The sequence below is a fragment of the Stenella coeruleoalba genome (assembly GCF_951394435.1).
Source record: "Stenella coeruleoalba genome assembly, chromosome: 19".
In the NCBI taxonomy this organism is placed as follows: Eukaryota; Metazoa; Chordata; class Mammalia; order Artiodactyla; family Delphinidae; genus Stenella; species Stenella coeruleoalba.
The window spans coordinates 4,667,675-4,687,177 of NC_137165.1; the positions used below are offsets into that span (position 1 = coordinate 4,667,675).

The 19,503-nt window shown below is 45.5% G+C and overlaps 1 protein-coding gene across 5 annotated transcripts in view; it reads left to right on the top strand.

Annotated features, from left to right (window-relative positions):
- Nucleotides 1-19,503, top strand: part of HS3ST3A1 (heparan sulfate-glucosamine 3-sulfotransferase 3A1) — a 378,323-nt gene that overhangs the window by 277,308 nt on the left and 81,512 nt on the right. For 4 of the 5 annotated variants that reach the window (XM_079903874.1, XM_079903876.1, XM_079903875.1 and 1 more), the window contains one exon: nt 7,912-8,071. In XM_079903874.1, coding sequence (XP_079760000.1) covers nt 7,962-8,071 — 110 coding nt within the window. In that variant the 5' untranslated portion in view covers nt 7,912-7,961. Of the gene's footprint in view, nt 1-7,911; nt 8,072-9,236; nt 9,963-19,503 lie in introns of those variants that run through there. The other variant, XM_079903873.1, reaches the window with a different exon arrangement.

Sequence of the window (19,503 nt, forward strand, 5' to 3'; positions counted from 1 at the left end):
CACTTGTTACACTTTTTCCTTTATTTTCCTCCCCGTAAGGTAATGAGCATGCTCACTTTACTATATTGATCTAAATTCTCATGAATGATTTTAAGGAATAATTACTGACTCAAGAAATGTTAGAAAATCTGAATATAAAAACCATGATTTTTTTGAAATTGTTGATGAATATCCTTCCCCAGTAGGGCTCCAGATCTGAATTGCTTTATGGATAATTTTTATATTACTCTCATATAAATTATTTATACTCTTGCCGAACACGGAAAAAATGTAGAATTTCTCATGTCCTTTTAGAAAGCCAGATTAATCATAATAAAAACACCTGACCAAAATTGAATACAATGAAAGTTTAGCCTTTTGAATGAATATAGATACAAGCATCCCAAATAAAATCTTAGCAAAACACATACGATGGCAAAATAAAATAATAACAACAGTACATTACCAAGGAGGTGAATATGAGTACACTTCAACATTAACACAAATTGACGTAACATAAAATATTACATCACAGAAAACAAACCAAAAAGAACAGGTATCTCAGTATCTGTAAAAGGCCTTACACAAAATCTCATTTATAATTAAAGTGTATTTTTATATTAGAAATGAAGTTAGCTAATTCTTTAATAAGATGAAGACTCCATAGTGGAAAAAAGAACAAACGTCATACTTAAAGGTAAAATACAGAATTATTCCATAAATAGCATAAACAGAAGAAGGGCATCTGATATTTTATCATCACTTTTGCATTATTTTTATAGTTCTAGCCAATGCAATGTGGCAAGAAAAATGAATGAGTTAGACTTTTTGGAAAGAGGATTTAAAATTTTTGTCAACTAGAGATTAAATAATTGTCTAACTGAAAAACATTGAAACTAGTAAGAGTATCCATTATGGGTGCCAGTTATTGAATATATGTGGGAAAGGTAATAACTTGCTTATATATCAAGGAAAAATCATGAAAAATATCTTGCGGAAAGATTCATTTACAAAACAATCATACATTTAACTCATACAGGAATAACCATAACAAAAGATGCAGGAATTTTATGAAGACAATGAAAAATTCTTCCTGTGGTCATGCAATATAATTCAGTAGAACAGACTAATGGTGATGATGTAGCATAAGGCATACCATGTTCTTGGAAGGGACTATATTGTATTATATTATATTATATATACCTGAATTTCCCCTCAAGAAATCAGTAAATGAAATTAAAGTCCAGTAAAAATATAAACAGCATATTTTGGGGAGTAATTGATCTAATAAACTTAAATTTCTAGGAAAATAAAGGTGTGAGAATAGTCAAGACACTTTGGAATGGTAGTTTAGGGTTTGGAGTCTCAAAGTGATGGTACATAGTAAGTACTATCATGATAGTGTGGTCCTGAAAGTAACAGATGAATAGAACAAAATAAAATGTCCCAGGACAGATTCAAGTACGTATCAAGCTAAATATAAGAGAAACATGTCATTTCAAGTCAGCAAGGAAAGAATAGGTATTAGGAAAACTAGTTCATCATTTGGGGTGGGGGGGAAACATTGAATGGTTACCTTACAACACATAGAGAAATTGTTTACGTAAGAAACGTACTCAGAACAACCCTTTCTTGGTAACTTTCCCTGGTCTCATTCATAATCTCTTGAGATGTTTAGTACACTGGATTGAATTCTCCTGTTTGTAAAGGAAAAAAAGAGACCTAATCATATACAAAGAAGGAACTTTTTTTTTTTTTTTTTTTTTTTTTTGTGGTACGTGGGCCTCTCACTGTTGTGGCCTCTCCCGTTGCAGAGCACAGGCTCCAGACACGCAGGCTCAACCGCTCCGCAGCATGCGGGATCCTCCCGGACCTGGGCCCGAACCCGTGTCCCCTGCATTGGCAGGTGGACTCTCAACCACTGTGCCACCAGGGAAGCCCCGGAACTATTTTTTAAAATCAATATATATCCATGTCTAAACCCGTTATTTTTTTCCTGGGCAAATGGGTCTATAAAAATCACATTCCTATATAGTCTAGGATTTGAATTATTCCAAATCCTTTAAAAGAGCGAGAGCCCTGTCAGAGGCTAAGCTGTAAAAAGCTCGGAGGTGAGCTTGGGCTTTTAGTGTTTAATTAGTAAAGATAAGCATTATCCTTGCAGCCCCAGCTACTATTATGCCAGTAGTTGAAGGGCAGAATGCTAAAGAGAAGGGGCGATCAGATGGATAAAATGACCAAGTCAGTATGCAGGAAAATATCAGCAGTGATGAACCTTGCGGTCTTGCCCTCAGTTGCCTAATAATATATCTGGAAAAGGTATATGATTGTCGAGAAATAATAATCAGAACTAAAAAGGAAAGTAACAACCTTTGTTGAAAGAGGTGCTGTGCATGGGTGTGTCAAGGCATGCCTTATACGTTCTGGTGAGTTAACTAAGCCTGGGGGGTCTATGCCTACTTCAGAGAGTATAACGAGCACACAGATCTCCAACTGGAAATCAGGTGTGCACAAGGTAACCGTCTCCTGCTTCTGAAGCTGGGTTTCCATTTTTAGCGCCTGTTTTCACAGTAGCAGAAATGTAATCTCAGTGCATTCTGGGGACCCTCAGGGTCTCCCCCTCCCTCCCCCTGCCCCCAGTCCTGCTCTCACTCCATATCTCTGGTTTGGTCTTAGAGATGCCAAGATATCATAGGGAGTCTGGGTTTCGGCCGTTGTTACCCATCCACTGGGCATCTGATGAGCTGTACTTTGTCCTTCCTGTCCTTGGTCACCAGCCCACGCCTATCACGGTTGCGTCATGCCTTGTTCCTGATCCCCAGGCTTCTCCAGACCCTGCTCCGTCTCAGCTGACTGATTCTTCTTCCATGCCTCTGGAGTTTTGAGGGGCCCCTAGGGAGTTGTTGCTGGTGCTTTCTAAGGAATCCACAGCCCTTCTCCTCTTCTGCTCTCTCTCTTTGAAGCTTGCCGCTTCCCTGGGTGCTCCCTGGGGACCGAGGCACAAGGCTCCTTTGCTCTCAAATTCCCTTGGCTCATCTAGGGGGTCGATGTCTCTCCTGCAGCTCCTGCCTTGGGAGGGGGACAGATAGGAAGCACCAGGCTGTCGCTCTCCTACTTTCCCTCTGACTCATACCTCCTTCTCCTGTAACATAAGGAAAGCTTAAAAATCTCTAGAGGTGGAGAACCAAGGAAACTCACTCTGACTCCCCTTATCCTTCAGGTCCATTATTTATGCCCCACATCCTTCTAAAGTTCACCTAAAATATAAACTCAATTTTGGCCTACTACCATAAAAAGTATGTGATATCTTTTAAATAAAAGAAATACCAATATTATAATAAACCAAAGAAAAAATTATGGACTCAGCGTCCTCTACTCTCAGAAGAGAAACTGAGAATAAATAAAAAATGACCGTATAGCCCTCCTTGAATCAACTTTTAGCTCTCTATTATTTATTTAAATAGGTCCTGCTTTTTAACTAACAGTTCTTATTTCTTCCTGCTTAACTTACATTGTAGCCTGGAGATTTTGAGAACTGAGTGGTCAGTCTACTGAAAATGTCCCTTGATCCTTTTGCATGCTAATTCACTTCTTAATAAGGTGTATCTCAAAACCTGCACCCATTTCTTTCATATGTCAGAGAATCTGAAAGAATTGACTCAGGACAGAAGCAAGACGCATGAGAAAATCTCTGTGTAATTATCAAGCTTTCCATTTATTTTTGGCTAAATCAATAATTCATGAAAATTACCATTTGTCAAGACCTTAGTTAAAGCCCTATCCCTCGGGGGAGGTGGGTCCCGGGAGAAATAATAGAACAAAGAAAAGTCCAGATACTTGGTGAAATGTCCCCTACCTGGTCTCAAAGGAAAACAAACCCTCGCTATTTGTAGTTGAGGCCCCTGTGCGTTCAGAAAACATTTGTCCTTCGAGGTTCCTGACAACAGCAAGCCTTTGTAAAGTTTAGGGTTACATTTCTTGATACGTGTTCCTGAGAACAAGGAATATTACTGGATAGGGCATGGGTATTGGGAGTCCGTGGTCCAAAAGCCTTGGAAAACATTGGATTAAGCAAAATTTAACTGGTATCTTTACTGAAAAGTCATTTCAGAGACTGTAACATGCTAATGTTTATAAGGAATGCTCAAGAGAGGGTAGTCTTTCCAATTTATTCTATCACAGAATACTTTGCTACGGAACATTTCCCAGGATTAGGGCTATATCTGGGGAAACTCTGGCCTCTTCCAGCATTAGAAATGGCAAGCAAAGACTTGAGCATCCACTCAGAGTGAGACCTAGTAGGAACGGCTCCAGCACCCAGCACAGTGTCTGGCCTTCAGGGGATATCACTAGTCTCTCTCTCTCATCATCCTTTCTTGTCCAAACTACAAAGACTATTATTGATCACCAACAGTGGTAAGAACACTTTTTAATATTGTCTTGTAATTCTGTTTATTTTGTTTCTCGGTCTGGAACTACCACCATGCTCGTCTCCATCTGCAAAACTCTTACTCCTTCTTCTACAAGGTCCTTCTTAAACTCCACTTACTTTGGGAATTCTTGGTGATCTATTTTATTGGAACTCTTAATGACTCACAGGATAGCCATTAATACATATTAATCAACATGTCACCTGAGATTGAGAAAACCATTTTGCCCCCCCCCCCCCCACATGAGATGAGTAAGGATCATAATGATCAGAATAGTCACTGGGACCTCTTGTCAAGTCTGCTTCACCCTTTGGTGAGAACAGTCTTGTGTCCAGTGCTGTATCTTCAGTTCTGACAGTGACTTGACTCACCTCCAACTCCCACTTGGCCATTTGACTGCTACCTACTCAGCTCCATTTCTCCAGTCCTACTCGCGGGTCCCCGAGTCAGTTTAGAGCATTCACCAGCATGCCCAACTGCAAAGATAGACGAAAAAAGCTGACTAGCAAACACACGCCAGGCCAGCTGGAGAAGGACCCATTCAGTGGCGATACTTGGAATGGCTTCTGAGTATTCTTTCATCTGCGACATCTGCCCTATCACAGACTTTATGTTTCTTTGTAAGATATTTTAGATTTTCTCTATTTGTACCCTCTGCTAACATTACAGTTTGGGACTTTATGATTTCATGGCTCACATCTAACTCTGGACTCTCCACTGGGTTGTCTACATCCAAGCTTTTCTAACCTTAATCCAGCATTCAGCTCGCAGAGTAATTTTCTAAAATGTTACCTTCACTCTTCCTGGACTGAGCACAAGAAATCAGCCGCTCGAATTTGAAGTCTGAAGATCGCAGACCCTAACATTTTTGTCTCTTAAGTTAAAAGAGAGAGCACTGAAACACTTCCTTACGGCTGAAATAAGTATAAATGAAGATTTGGTCACAGGGCATTACTCAACATTTATTGTCTGTGTCTTGCAGCAGACACCTTAGTGCTTATTCCTTGTGACCTAAAATATCATGTCCCCCCACCCCAGTCAGTTCCTTAAGACCCATGTTGAAATCCAGCCCCTCCACCAAATCTCCCTCCTTATTTCTAGCTAATTATCAGGACTCCTGCTTTCTTCTCTAGTCTTGTTTTTGTGCTGATTCTAGTCCCCCCAGTGCCTTCCCCAGGCCAGCCCACACTTGGTTCACACTGAACACAAGCGGTTTACACTGCACGATGCTCCCTCCCATCTCTTGGCTTCTAGGTGGTGCTCTCTCAGACTGGGATGCCCAGCCCCCAATCCTCTAGGTTCATTAGTTCATCAACAGATCTTCACCAGGCATCTCCTTGCACCAACTAATATGCTAGATGTTCCAGGTGTGCTACTGAGGAGTGGTTCCTGGCTCCTTGGAGTACTCAGCTTCTAACGGGGAAACACAGACATAACCACACACCTGTAACATTGCAAACCCTCATCAAGTCTGTAAGGAAACTGCCAGGAACTTTGAGAATCTGTACCAGGAGACATGATCAAACCAGGGACAGGGGATGCAGAGGGAAGGCATCCTTAAAGATGTGTACAGCTGACATCTGAGGGATGAAGAGGGTGTACATTCTGGGTCGAAACACCATGTGCTTTGGGACAGGAAGGGACAGGGCACATCCCGGAGCTGGATGTGAATCCGGTGAGTGGGCAGCACACCTGCGTTCAGTTGAACACAGTGTGATTTTGCATTCTCAAGAGTGTGTGTACGTTTTGTCTCATTAAGATCATAAGCTCCTAAAACAAGGAATGGGGCAGTGGAGCGCCGTAGCGTTGTTCCCGAGATATGTCAGTCTTCTGGGGGAAGGGTGGCAGTATGAAAGGTCCAGTGAAGCACCCAAAATTCTTTGAGGAGAACCATTCATGAATCCATGCACATCAACACCAGACACTCCTCTCACCAAAAACAACATCCTCATTCGTGCCGTCCAGCATGGGAGCCACTAGCTCTTGTGGTGACTGAACATTTGACATGTGGCCCGTCCCTGTAAAGCGGTGCTGAGAGTGTAAAACACACACTGGATTTTGAAGACGTGGTGTGAAAAGAAAGAACATAATGACCTCAGGAATTTTATATTGACTGCATGGTAAAATCACAGTTTTAGGTATGTTGGCTGTATTAGTAAATTAATTTCACCTGCTTTCTACCGTTTTTAAGGTGGCTACTAGACATTTTAAATGACCTGTGAGGCTTGTGTTCATGGCTTCTATTTTATTTCTAATGTACAGAGCTGCCCTAGAGCTAGATACGGTGTGAGTGGTCCTTAGAACCCTGTCTCCTTCATAGTGTGGGTGTTTAATACCCACATAAAGGAAATACCTGTGCTGGGAACGTGAAAGCAAAACGCATAATATCCTACCGTGTTGGAGCTAGAAGGGAACTTGGCGACCACCATTTTCCAGATGGGAAAACCCAAGCATGTTTGTCAACATTTATGGGATTGCGTATACTTTCAGAATAACTTTAAAACTGCCTTTTTTTTTTTTGGTCTCACTTTTGCAAGTCAGACTGAAATACCAAGAGACAAACTAGAATATATTAAAGCTCAAGTTAGTATTAAACCTCAACTAGATTTCTGATGTCCAATTTTAGGACACAAAGAGGCCTTAAAGCTTGGCAGGACTTACTGTTCATCCTTGTACAAGGCCATTGCTCTGCGGCAGTGGAACCTAACAAGCTCTTCACTAGTTCACATAAAAGACCATTGCTCTGCGGCAGTGGAACCTAACAAGCTCTTCACTAGTTTACAGAATAGGTTGGGACTGGCACTTCATAAACAGAAAATCACGTCCAGTCCTGGGTATTTATCCAACCGGCACAAACACAGCGATTCTACGCAGGCACCGAGTCAGAACCACCAGGTCCCCTTTGGAAGGTTAAAAAGGACTTCAATTCCACGTCAGATAGAGCACAGGAAGCAGAAGTTTCCCCTGTGAGTTTCCTGCATCCCTAGCTCTGCTGCCGCTGCCAGCCCTGGTCAGCAACCGCAGTGCGCCCCGAAAGCAGCCTGCACAGCTTGCAAGGGTGGGTACGAAGAGGTCAGGCTACCGCCCACATTGCGGGGCGTCCTGCCGAGACGAGGAAGCCAAGAAATCAGGAACAAATCGGACTGGAATTAAAAACCACCTCATGCAGGTTCCACGGGCCACCTCCCTCCATTAAACAGCAAGGCGATTTGTATCCCTTCCTGACCTGCTCTCCGAGGAGGGCAGGGAGAGGATATAGGGTCGGGGGAGGCAAGAGAAAGAGGAAACCGCTTAGGAAAGGACGTATAACTCCTTTAGCTTGGCAAGCGGGCGCACACACACACACACACACACACACACACACACCCCAGTGTAAGCAACACTAAAAAAATCCCTCAAAAACTGGGCATATGGATTTGGAATTGTACCTGATATAATTTTTTAAATCTTAATTTCTCCCCTTATTTATTGGCTCATTTCCTAAGAGGTTGCTCCTTTCCAGGTGCTGGGGAACTCTGATCATCCTAAACGAATACAAAGGAAAACAATCAGATGAAAAAACAAAAAACACCAAAAACTGCTGCGGGGAGAAAAGGCTTTGCTTCGGAGCCGGCAGTGGACAGCAGAGTAGGTGGAAGGCGAAGCCGCAGCGGAGGAATTCGGTTAGTCCAGGACAAATGGGGGCGTGGCGCGCGGCTTGGTCCCGGGAACCTCCGCCAACAAAACTTCTGAAGGTTCGCGGAGGGGGCGGGGGGCGGGGCAGAGCGGGGGAAGGATGTAGCGACTCCGGAGGGAGGGAACCGGGGCTCTCGGAGGGGTCAGGGCTGCGAAGGGCAGAGCGGCGTCGCAGAGGTTTGGGAACCCCTGATCCAGCGAGCGGCTGGCTGGGTGGAAGTCAGGTCCCCGGGGATCCGGCTGCCCTGGCTGTCAGACGCCCCAGGAGCCGCCGCAGACCCGGCAGCGCTCCGAGGGGGCGAGGCCGCCGGCTGTGGTTGGCGGGGAGGGGTGGGCGGAGTGGGGAAGGGGCGTCGCCCCTGTCGCCCCCGCCCTCTCCGATGTCATTGGGCGGCCGCCTCGGGGTCCGCGCCACCTTTTCGCCGTCGCACCCCGCCCTCCCCGCTGCGCTCGTTCGGGGGCCTGTCCGGCCCTGGCCGTTGACGTCACCTCCAAGTTTGCTGCCCTCGGAGCCCCACGTGTGGCTGCAGCGACGGCCCGGGAGGCGGCGAGCGCAGTGGCCACGGCTGCTGACAGGTCCCGCGCAGCCCGGCTTGTCCACGCCGCTCCCAGGTGGGGCCCGAGAGCCGCCGGAGCGGCTGGGCGCGCACCAAGAGGGTCGGACGGCTCGGCGCGGGTCCTCTGGCTCCCGCTCGGGTAGAGGGACTCGGGGGACCTCGCCCCGGGGCCGAGAGCGCGCGCCCAGGCGGGCCGGGGACCGAGGAAGCGGTGGCTGGGAGGCACAGTCCCCGCCGCGGTCTGCAGCGCACGGAGCTCAGCGGCCTCGGAGCCGCACGTCCCCTCACCGGGACCGAGCGAGGGATGCACGATCGCTGAGCTGGGACTCCCGCCGAGAGGCCGTTTCGGCCCGGGTTTGAGACGCACGCCTTCGCCACCGCCGCCGACACCCCCATTCCGGCGACTCTCGGGGACCGGGGGCGCCGAGCGCGGCCCCGGGCTCAGGACTTGGGCGATTCTCAGACGATGGTTTCTTAAGCACGGCACCACGTCCCCCTTCCCGCCCCCTCGACCGGAGGCTGGGATCCAGCGCGGGGCTCCGGGGGCTCCGTCTCCCCGAGGAGCCTCGGCTGCCGCCGCCCGGGCAGCTCGCACGGCCGCAGGGGCACAGGGCGATGTGGCCTCCGGCCAGCGCGCCGGCCCCCCCGGAGGATGCCACGGCACCTGGCGAAGTCCCGGCCTAGCATGGCCAGCGCGCTGCCCGACGTCGCCTCCGGCTAGGATGGCCCCTCCGGCCCCGGCCGGCTCCCACCCCACCTCGACCGAGCCGCTGTCCCGCAGCATCTTCCGGAAGTTCTTGCTGATGCTCTGCTCCCTGCTCACATCCCTCTACGTCTTCTACTGCCTGGCCGAGCGCTGCCAGACCCTGTCGGGCCCCGTCGTGGGGCGGTCGGGCGGTGGCAAGGAGGCGGGGGCCCCGGGTCGCGGCGTCCTGGCGGGAGGCGCGGGGGAGCCGGTGGCGTGGCCCGCGGTCGCGCGAAGGAAGCGCCTCCTGCAAGTGCAGCCGTGGCCGAGGCGCCGGCCGCCCGCGCTGCGGGACGACGGCGAGGTGGCGGCCTGGGAAGAGGAGACCCCTGGCCTGGCGGGGAGTCCCGGCGGCTCCGGGGCCGGGAGCAGCGTGGCCGAGACGCCGCCGGGGACCCTGGCCCTGCTGCTGGACGAAGGCAGCAAGCAGCTGCCGCAGGCCATCATCATCGGCGTGAAGAAGGGCGGCACGCGGGCGCTGCTCGAGTTCCTGCGCGTGCACCCCGACGTGCGCGCCGTGGGCGCCGAGCCCCACTTCTTCGACCGCAGCTACGACAAGGGCCTCGCCTGGTACCGGTGAGCTGGGGCCGGACAAGGCGGGCAGGCGGGGGCGGCCAGAGCCCGGGGTAGGGGCTTGAGGAGCCCGTGGTGACGCCCACCCAGTTCATCGCCCTCCCCGGCTTCATGCAGAGGGCAGAGGGTCATCGGTAGTTGTCCTTAAGATGAGGGGTTTCCTTCCCCACCCTGCCTTCTCCCGGGGAAGAGGGAACGGGTCGGAGGGAAATTTTGGCCTTGCAGATTTTGTCTTTAGTTCTTGGAATTCCCTTTTCCCCAAATAGCCAATCTCATCATTTTCTCCTGCTTTGTGAAAGTTTCCCTGTGCGTAGCTAAAGAGAGAAAAAAAAAGAAACATGTGTCTTCCAAGTTAGAAACCTGTTCACCAATTACTAGATACGTGACCTAGTGGATCCCTTTCCCAAGGAAGCCTGTTTTTATTTCCTCTTCATCTTCTGGGCGATTCCCTGCGGTTAACACAGGCTTTGCCATCGCCTGTTTATTTATTTACCTTAACTCTTTGCCTAATTGTCCTAGGTAGTAAGTAATATAGACACTGAGTTAAAGTGTCAAGAACTAGACTCTAGGTTTTGGGGAGATATATGTGAGAGCAGCGTGCTTTAAAGATGGCTTCGTTGGCAATAACTTTTGTTTGGGGCTAGGAATGACTTCGTATAAAATGCTTTCTGTATTTGTAGGGAAGAGTACCTTTTGATTCTGGACTGGCAGAAACTTTTCTAAAGATCTCCAAACAATTCCCTTTAAAAATGAGGTAGACAAAATTTTTTGAAAGGAAGAAACGTGGGGAAAAACAGAGATCCTGGTTACATTGTGAAAAACCCTCCTAATACAGTGTAGGAAACAAGTCTGATTTAGGTCTTAATCTTAAACTTACCAGTCTTCTCAAATTCAAACCACCTTTAATAATAGAATAAGCCAAACTCTAATAAATCTTAGTGTCACCTGGATTTTGTTTGCCATAAAATATTGGCCTTTTTTTCTTTCCTCTGAGTATATGGAAAAATAGGCCAGAATTTTCCATTTTATAAAGTTTTATCTTGTTCATTAAATTTGCAATCTCCTTGTTATCTTGACTGAAATCATAGGACAAAAGTTACAATACCATTTAAATATATTTCAAAAGCCCACTCAATTAACCATTCATCCCCAAAAGAGAAATGGATGTGATTTGACAAGTTTATTTACTCGAGGGTCAAGCACAGGAAGCAAATTTACAGTAACCCAACTCATGAGAAAACATTTGGTCCTAAAAGTCGAACTAGAACATTAAACATGTTTAAAACAGTAACTTTCCATTTGTTGGAGAGGAAGACAAAACAACCTTCCCTTACTATAGAATATAGATCATTTAAAATCATCAGCCACTTAAAAAATCCCCTTGTGTTTCTGTCATTTATGTTGTATCCTCTGGGAAGTTCTTATAAAAATGACCTGTTGAATCTGGAAACAACAGGTCCTTCTTCTTAGCACAAAGGCAGCTCTGTTTTTTCCATCAAGGACACAAGAAAGAAGTGATTAAAGACCCCTAAAACTCTTATCTATAGCAGTTTGCATTGTATGTGGCCTGGTACAGGGCTATAAGTGAACACATTTCAAGCCGACTGCCCAAAAACATCTAAGACAATGTTGGACTCAGAGGTGCTATTAAATATGGTGAAACATTTAGTACTAAAACCCTTTATTTTCATTTTGCTATATAGCCTTTATTTCCACAAAGTAGGACTGTTTCTTCCTCTTCCAGAAATGAGTATTTGGGGGCACAGTATATCCACAGAGCTGGATCTTATTTTCCGTTGACCTTTCTGAGCTTGTGTAAGAGAAGGAAGGTTTCAAGGTAACTAGAAACACAAGTATTTAAAAAAAAAAAAAAGGAAAGGAAAAAAAGAAGAAAAAGTCATGAACTTTGAGGCTGCTGTCTCGTTTGGAAACTGGAGGCATGCTATAAAGTAAATATCTCCTTGGACTGTTTACTTCGGTAGAGGAGTTTTATAAAGCAGTTTATGGTGGTTACAAAAATAACTGCACAGTAGACTTCATGGTTTGGTGAATTTAATTTTCCAAGTGTTGGAGCAGTGTCTTTGTTTTACCATTTGCAGTGGTCTTTTATTGGACGCATAAATTTAAGTTTAAATCAATTACATGGAAAACTATTTAAGAAGTCCAACCTATGGAGCCTGGATTATGAGATTATTTAATGAAACTTTGCTACAGTTCTCTTTCATCTCGGCCCTGAACTTGGAGTTAGATGTTTGTGAAAAAGACTGAAGACTTACTTACCAATGACAAAAAATCACACAGAATGCCATTTAACTATTAGGCACGTTTTAGCTGCTTGTGTTTAGCCAGTATTTTAGGTAAAGGGATTCGGTAAGACCTTCTTGAGTCAGCCCCAAAATTGTAATATAGGGTTTCTAACACACATTTATGACCAGACACACACACACACACACGAACAGAAAGAAAACCCTAGTATTTGAACCCTGAAGTGAATTATAGAAGAGAAAAAAATTTGTACAATATTTTTTACAATAATTTAAAAAAAAATTTGTACAATATTTTCTCTCATTGACATGGGAGAATCATGATGTCTAGCCTTGTTTTTTCGCCCAGTGAAAATTCTCTCAATTTGCCGTAATAGTTTGTTGTGGCAGCGCCCCCTACCGTCCTGACAACGGGACAGATCTGTTGCTGCTGCGAAGTTGGGAGAAAATCTCTTGGAAACTGAGTTTGAGAGTTAAAAATGCCCGTTGTTAGGATGTGTCAATAAATTTCTCTCTCTGGGAAAAAAATTAAAAGTACTTTATAAACTACATCCCAAGAACAGTGTAATCAATGGTTTCTTCGTTTGGACAAATGTGTAGTAAAGGCCAAGAAAACGAATTTATTTAAAATCTCTAAAAAGGAAGTTATTCTTATTGATTTAAAAATGTCCTAATATTACTCTAAAATAAATGAAATAAATGAACATTTTAATATGCCGGGAAATTTGTTGATGATAATTTAGGACGCTTCAGTGGACTTTTCCGGATATGAAACTCCGCTCTGATGGGGTTTAAAAAAACATTCCACATTACTTAATTTAGCTGACATGATATCAGGACAACAAATGTCTGTGGCTACGTGTCACAGGAAAGCAATCCTTCACTGTGAGCGGTTTCCATTTCCATCGGATGTGTGATGGGTTCCTCAAGAAAAGGGGGGAATTGTTTCATTACCTTCAGAACTTTGAGATCTTTTCTGGAAGTTAAGACCAAATGCGTGTGCTGTGGTTCAAGAGCAGGTGACCTTGGAATTCTAAAAGAAGCCCCCTCCCCTACTCTGCCTGTATATCTGCACCAGCTGGAGGCCATGGTTATTTTTCTCCTAAGACAAAAGATAACTGTTTATAAAGTACTTAAAGATATGTGCGTGCTTATATATACTATGTACATATATATATATTTATATATGTATATGAATATAAACGTTTGGATTCTGTAACACTTCAGTCTTTTATTTGGGGACAAGATAGTAAGTGTTCATCATCTAATCTCCTGTGCTAGCACGTATCTTTCCTATATTTTGACTCATTTTCTTTAGTGAGACTGGGTGATTTCCCCAGAGAAGAATGTCGCTAAACTTATTTTACTCTGTAGCATCCAGAAAGATCAAAGATTACTCAGCTTGCCGTTTAGGAGTTGGTCCTTTCCGTGGCTTCATCAGAATGTGAAGTTTTCTGGCCCTTCCTGATCACTGCCTTGTTTATCAAGTCCACGGGAGAGGCAGGCTGAGCAGAGGCACTTCCGGTTCCTATCGGGGGTGATCGGCATCTTGGAGCAGCTGGGAGCAGCTGCAGAGTACCTCCGTGCGTACTTTCCCACCCTCCTGAGCCACCAGCCCTTCTACATGAAGGGTTGGAAGTGAAATTCGAGCCAAGGGAGTCTGGCCACCCATGCAAGGTCCTGGGGACTGACATCCAAAGGGGCTCTGTGTCCTCAGAGGGAAGCCAAGGACCTTGGAAGGGATAAGAGGTGGGGGGGGCGGATCGTGGAGAAGCAGCTTTGGGCCCTGAGTCTAGGGTACATGTCTGTGGTGGGGGGAGGGGAGGGCCCAATTTCTTTCATGCATTTGCTCCCTGGAGCCCTCAGTGACTGGACACTCTCCATCAACTGTGAGGTTGCAAAGAACCCCTTTGAGAAGCTACAAGCTGCCATTTTGTTTGCCCCGGGTTCATCTCCCCAGTAGACCAACCCAGCAGGACCAGTCCAACAGTCTCATTTCTGTGTGTGTGTGTGGCTCACGAGGTTCACGCATGAACCCATACACACATGTATGCAAGAGCAGGTACCCAGTAGGTGGGGAAAGTGATAGAATTGATCACAGAAAAGTTATTTAGTGGTTGGGGAACTTCTGAGCAGCATCAGACACCCAGGGGGAGCAAGGTCTAGGATTATTTAGTCCAGGCATTAAAAACAACAATAGCAAAACCATGTTTGGTGTAGCCTGGAACTGGAATACCTTGTGTGAGTGATTATGCCCTTGTAGTGATGAGGTTTATCAGGTGCTGATGTAGTGTGTGTGGAATGCATGGCCAAGTTGGAGCGAAAGCCCTCCACAATATTGGAATCTTCTGCCTTCCTCTTAAAAAAAATCAAGAAACGCTCTGGCCCAAATATTTGTCTCATAGAATTTCTGTTGATTGGCCCAGAAAGAGTACGTGCCAAATCTGTATTCTGGAGGGGTCATGAGAACAAAATAAGCCTGTGCAATTAATGGCAACAGGGGCTGACCTTACACAGACCAGATGCTCACATCATAGTAGGAGAGTGTCACGGAGCAAACAGACTGACTTGGTATAAACAGCAAAGGCCTGCTATCTCTACGGGATGCATTTGAAGGACTGCACATCACCATTACCATCAGCCACATTGCTGCGCTGGGTTGGGAACTTGATAGACGTAGCGATTTCCCTCAGGGGCACGTCTTCCTCCCCCAAGGAACAGGAACTGGGCTGATAAAGAGCATCCTTTCTCCGTGTGCTTCCCAATGATATTAGACTCGAAGCTTTTAGAAAGTTTGTTTTTCCTTAAGTGATGAATCATAATTGTGGAAATGAGGTTTCTTATTAAAACATATGCCTTTGATGTGTTACCAGAGGAAATTGCACCTAAGTAATATTTTAGTTCCCTAGTCTTTGCATTTTTAAGAATGTCTTAAAAATGTTCGGAAGCACTTTAGAATCCTTGCTCATTTGATACAGTTTAAAAAATCTATTTGGAGGGGGAATATTGATATAGTTAATAAATAAACTTGAGTGAAATGAACTTATGTGAAAGCAGAACGTAGAAACTGAGGAAATGCTGAGTTCAGAGAATTGAAACATCTTCCCAGCTGCTTGCCTCCAATGATGCAACTGCTGATTTTATATATCACTCATGTGGTCATGACCCTTACGCCTCTAACATTTACATTTATTCTGTGATTCCTTGAAAGCTGGATTCCAGAAGTTCAGATTTGCTCAGTTTCAGAAGCTGTCAGATGGCAGTAAATGTGAAAAAGAAAAGGGGAACTGCTTAGTAAGAAGGAAGTTTAGTACTTGCAGTTAGTTTAGTACTTGTGATATTCTCACAAAGGTTAAAAAAAGAAAATCCTCTTCCTGGTCTCTTTTGAGAGCAGCCACTTTGAATGTGACCTGTAGCGCCACCTAGTGGGAGGGAGAGTCAGCAAGGAACTCAAAAGGGTGGACTTTGAAAACCTCATCATGATCAGAGTATATTTGGTCTCACTTTAAAAAAAAAAAGTCATCCTGGGTAGCACTTACAGCCCCTCTGCCTGAGCCGGCTCTTTCAGGCAGGGAGGTTATCCTTTGGAGAGAAATAGAAAAGACCTGCCTTGACAATAAACCTGAAAAAGAAGAGAGAAGTGATTAGGAGATTTATATTAGGAATGTGCGTGCCTGAAAGGAATGCCATATGCCCAGGTTAGTTTTGTTAGTGTGTTTTGCCTCTGCTTCTGAAAGCCAGCTTCACGTGAAAACACTCCCAGATGATTTTATTTCAACATCAGTAATGCAGTCTTATTTCTATCCCCGCGTGGTATAGGCTCCGGAAGAGGGTCCCAGGGTTCTTAACAGGCAGCACCCAGAAGCCTGTTTAACCCTTAACACACCTGAGATAAACTTTGGGAAGGTCCACCACGTGGGACAGTTTTATAGGAAGGTGTTTTCGGAGTTCCAACGGGAGACTGTTTCCTGTGACTTTGGTCCAGGGCCTGGCGAGGGAGGGTGAGCAGGTGCGCACTACTATATATAGGATAGATCACCAGCAAGGACCTACTGTAGAGCGCAGGGAACTCTACTCAATATTGTGTAATAACCTATAAGGGAGAAGAATCTGAAAAGATTAGGTAGATATGTGTTTACATCTGAATCACTTTGCTGTACACCTGAAACTAATATAACATTGTAAATCAACTATAATTCAATTTAAAAAAAAAAGTAAGGAAGGGGGAAAGGGGAACATGGGAACGCTATGGTGGAGGAACCTGGCGGACCCCACTGAACCAAGTACTGAGGGTGACGTTCCCTAGTTGCCGTGTTGAGATCTTGTATCCCCTGGTGTAAGGCAGGGAGGAGGGCTTCACCTGTGGGGTTTTCTTCCCGTAAATCCTTGACCCCCATCTATCATGAGAAAACGTTAGACCAACATGAGTGGACGGTACAGCCGCAGAATACCTGACCAACATTCTTCACAAATGGCGAGATAATGAATGACAAAATAAGACCGATAAACTGTCACCCTGGGAGGGGAAAAAAGAGGCTAATTGCTAATGCATAAATACAGTCTGGTACCGTCGACGGGATCCTGGAGCATAAAAAGGGCATTGCTGGAAAACTGAGGAAATGTGACTGATGTGTGTGGTTTAGTTCACAGTGTCACACCAAGGTTGATTTCTTGGTTTTGATCCTTTACCAGGGTTATGGAAGATGACAACCTCAGGGGAAACTGTCTGGCTGAAAGGGTCTCTGAGATTTTTCTGTACTGCTTTTTTTTTTTTTTTTTTAAACAGTTTTCTTGTGTAGAATGATTCCAAAACCAAAGGGAAAAGAAGACCATTAACAAAGAAGGCAGAGAGTGTGAGGGGTCATCCCGAAACTCTCCACCCAGCCAGCCCTTGACTCCTCTCCTCCCCAAGGCCCCCAGCACCAGCCCGCTGGCTCCCTCCACGCCAGCACCTGTTGCTCCAGGCATGCTGACCCCCCCCTCAGCTTATTGCATAATACCATTGGCTCAGGGCCCCCCTCCTACTCTCTTGTCTCTGAAACACGGACAGAGACTGTTTTGTCTTTCTTTCTCTTCTTTGTGGTTGGCAAGTGTCAAGTCGAGAAGGTATAAAAAGTCACCCAGCCCTGACTGAATCCCTCTCTGCCTGGAGAGAAAACACTTTGACGGCGGTGGCAAGTTCTTGAGAACACAGAGAACTGAAGTAGGGGTCAGAGGAAAATCTGACGTGGGCATCTGGCTTTTTTGCCTCCAGTGTAGGAGGGGCAGTTGTCAGGGCTGGGGAAGCTGGGGAAGCTGGCGATGCGGTGACGCGATGGGGCCGTGCCTGGGGACACTCCTTACAGCTAAGATGACAACACAGTCTGGGTCTTCTGGGTCAGCTTAAATGTTCTACCTGCTTACTTGCCCTTGTGCTTTAACTTTTGGTTTAGACCCTGGCTTACGGGATCTGCCACGGGAACGAAGCGGACCTGGAGCAATCACGGGGTTGAAGGAGAGGGTGGAAGGGAGAACATCCAACCTCCAGAGCGCTGGAGGACAGGACCTGGGCATCCTGGGGGCTCTTCCTGCTGCAGCAGCTAGGCCTGGGACGCCAGCATTATCAGTCTCAGAGTCCCTGTCCAGGTAGCGTGCTGGCATTTTCGGCCTCTGTTGTGCATCAGAGGCTCGGGTTTAATAGAGTCATGACAGTCTGCCTCAAAACATTTCCTTTGCTAGTTTTAAGAACTGTCAAAATTAAAATCAGGGCTTCCCTGGTGGCGCAGTGGTTGAGAGTCCGCCTGCCGATGCCAGGGACACGGGTTCGTGCCCCGGTCCGGGAAGATCCCACATGCCGCGGAGCGGCTGGGCCCGTGAGCCATGGCCGCTGAGCGTGCGCGTCCGGAGCCTGTGCTCCGCAGCGGGAGAGGCCACAACAGTGAGAGGCCCGCGTACCGCAAAAAAAAAAATTAAAATCTTATTTTTACTTAAGCAAAACAAAACAATACCTGGTACGTCTTGAGACTCAGAGAAATTAACAGTACTTCCTCTTAATCGTTGGCTCACTTACCTTGGTCGCATCTGTCTTATGAACCTGTATCGTGCAAAGGACAGGCTACTAAATGCTTATGTAGATAAAAATAATTTCCGTGATTTAATGCCATTCTGGGCTTGTTGTTTGACATTTTCCCATCTTAGTTGGTATAATGCTTTTCTTCATGCATGTTGAAACTTTTTAAAAATAGCAAAATATTTGAACCCTGCAAAGTACATTTGACGAAATCTGTCATTTTAGTTTCTGTTTCATTTATTTTCACTCTGATTTTTGTTATTGCTTTCCTTCTTCTAACTGTGGGCTTGGATTGCTCTTCTTTTTCTGGTTCCTTAATGGGTAGAGTTAGGTTGCTTATTTGAGATTTTCTTTTTGCTTAATGTAGGCATTTGTCACTATGAACCTCCCTCTTAGAACTGCTTTTGCTGCATCCCATAAGTTTTGGTGTGTTCGGATTCCATTTTTGTTTGTCTCAAGATGTTTTCTGATTTACTTTTTGATTTCTTCTTTGGCTCATTGGTTTTAAGTAGGATGTTGTTCAACATCCACATATTTGTGAATTTTCCAGTTTTCGGCTTGTTACTGATTTCTAGCTTCATACCATTGTGTTCAGAAAATATACTTGATATGATCTCCGTCTTCTTAAATGTGTTAAGACTAGATTCGTGGCCAAGCATATGATCCACCCTGGAGAACGTTCTGTGTGCATCCTGCTGCTGTTGTATGGAATGTTCTGTATACGTCTGTTAGGTCTATCCGGTCCTAACTATTGAGCATATAGTTCAAATCCAATGCTTCCTCACTGGTTTCCTGTCTGAATGGTCTATCTGTCATTTTAGATGTAAGGTAATAATAGCTGCATCTGTTGAGCCCACACTGGGTGTTGCTAGATTTTACTGCATGACCTGCTGCATGTAGTCTGGATACTTTTTTAATATGACTAATATCATTAGGTAGGTCCTATTATTTACTACTTTTATAGCTCAAGAAACTGGGGCTCAAAAAGATGAAGTAACTTGCCCAGGGTCATATAGTCAAGTAAATAGTAGAACTAGTGCTGAATCCAAGTCCACCCACCTTATGCCAATGCTTCACCGCTGGGAAGCATCATGTTCTCAGATGGAATTGCCCATGTGTGGTTCCTGCCTAGATATCCAGCCATCAGTGGCTCAAAGATGGTAGGGATTGAAAGCCTGTCCCATGTGATAGAAGGACTTGGACATGTTTGATTCTGGGCCTTAGACGTTTA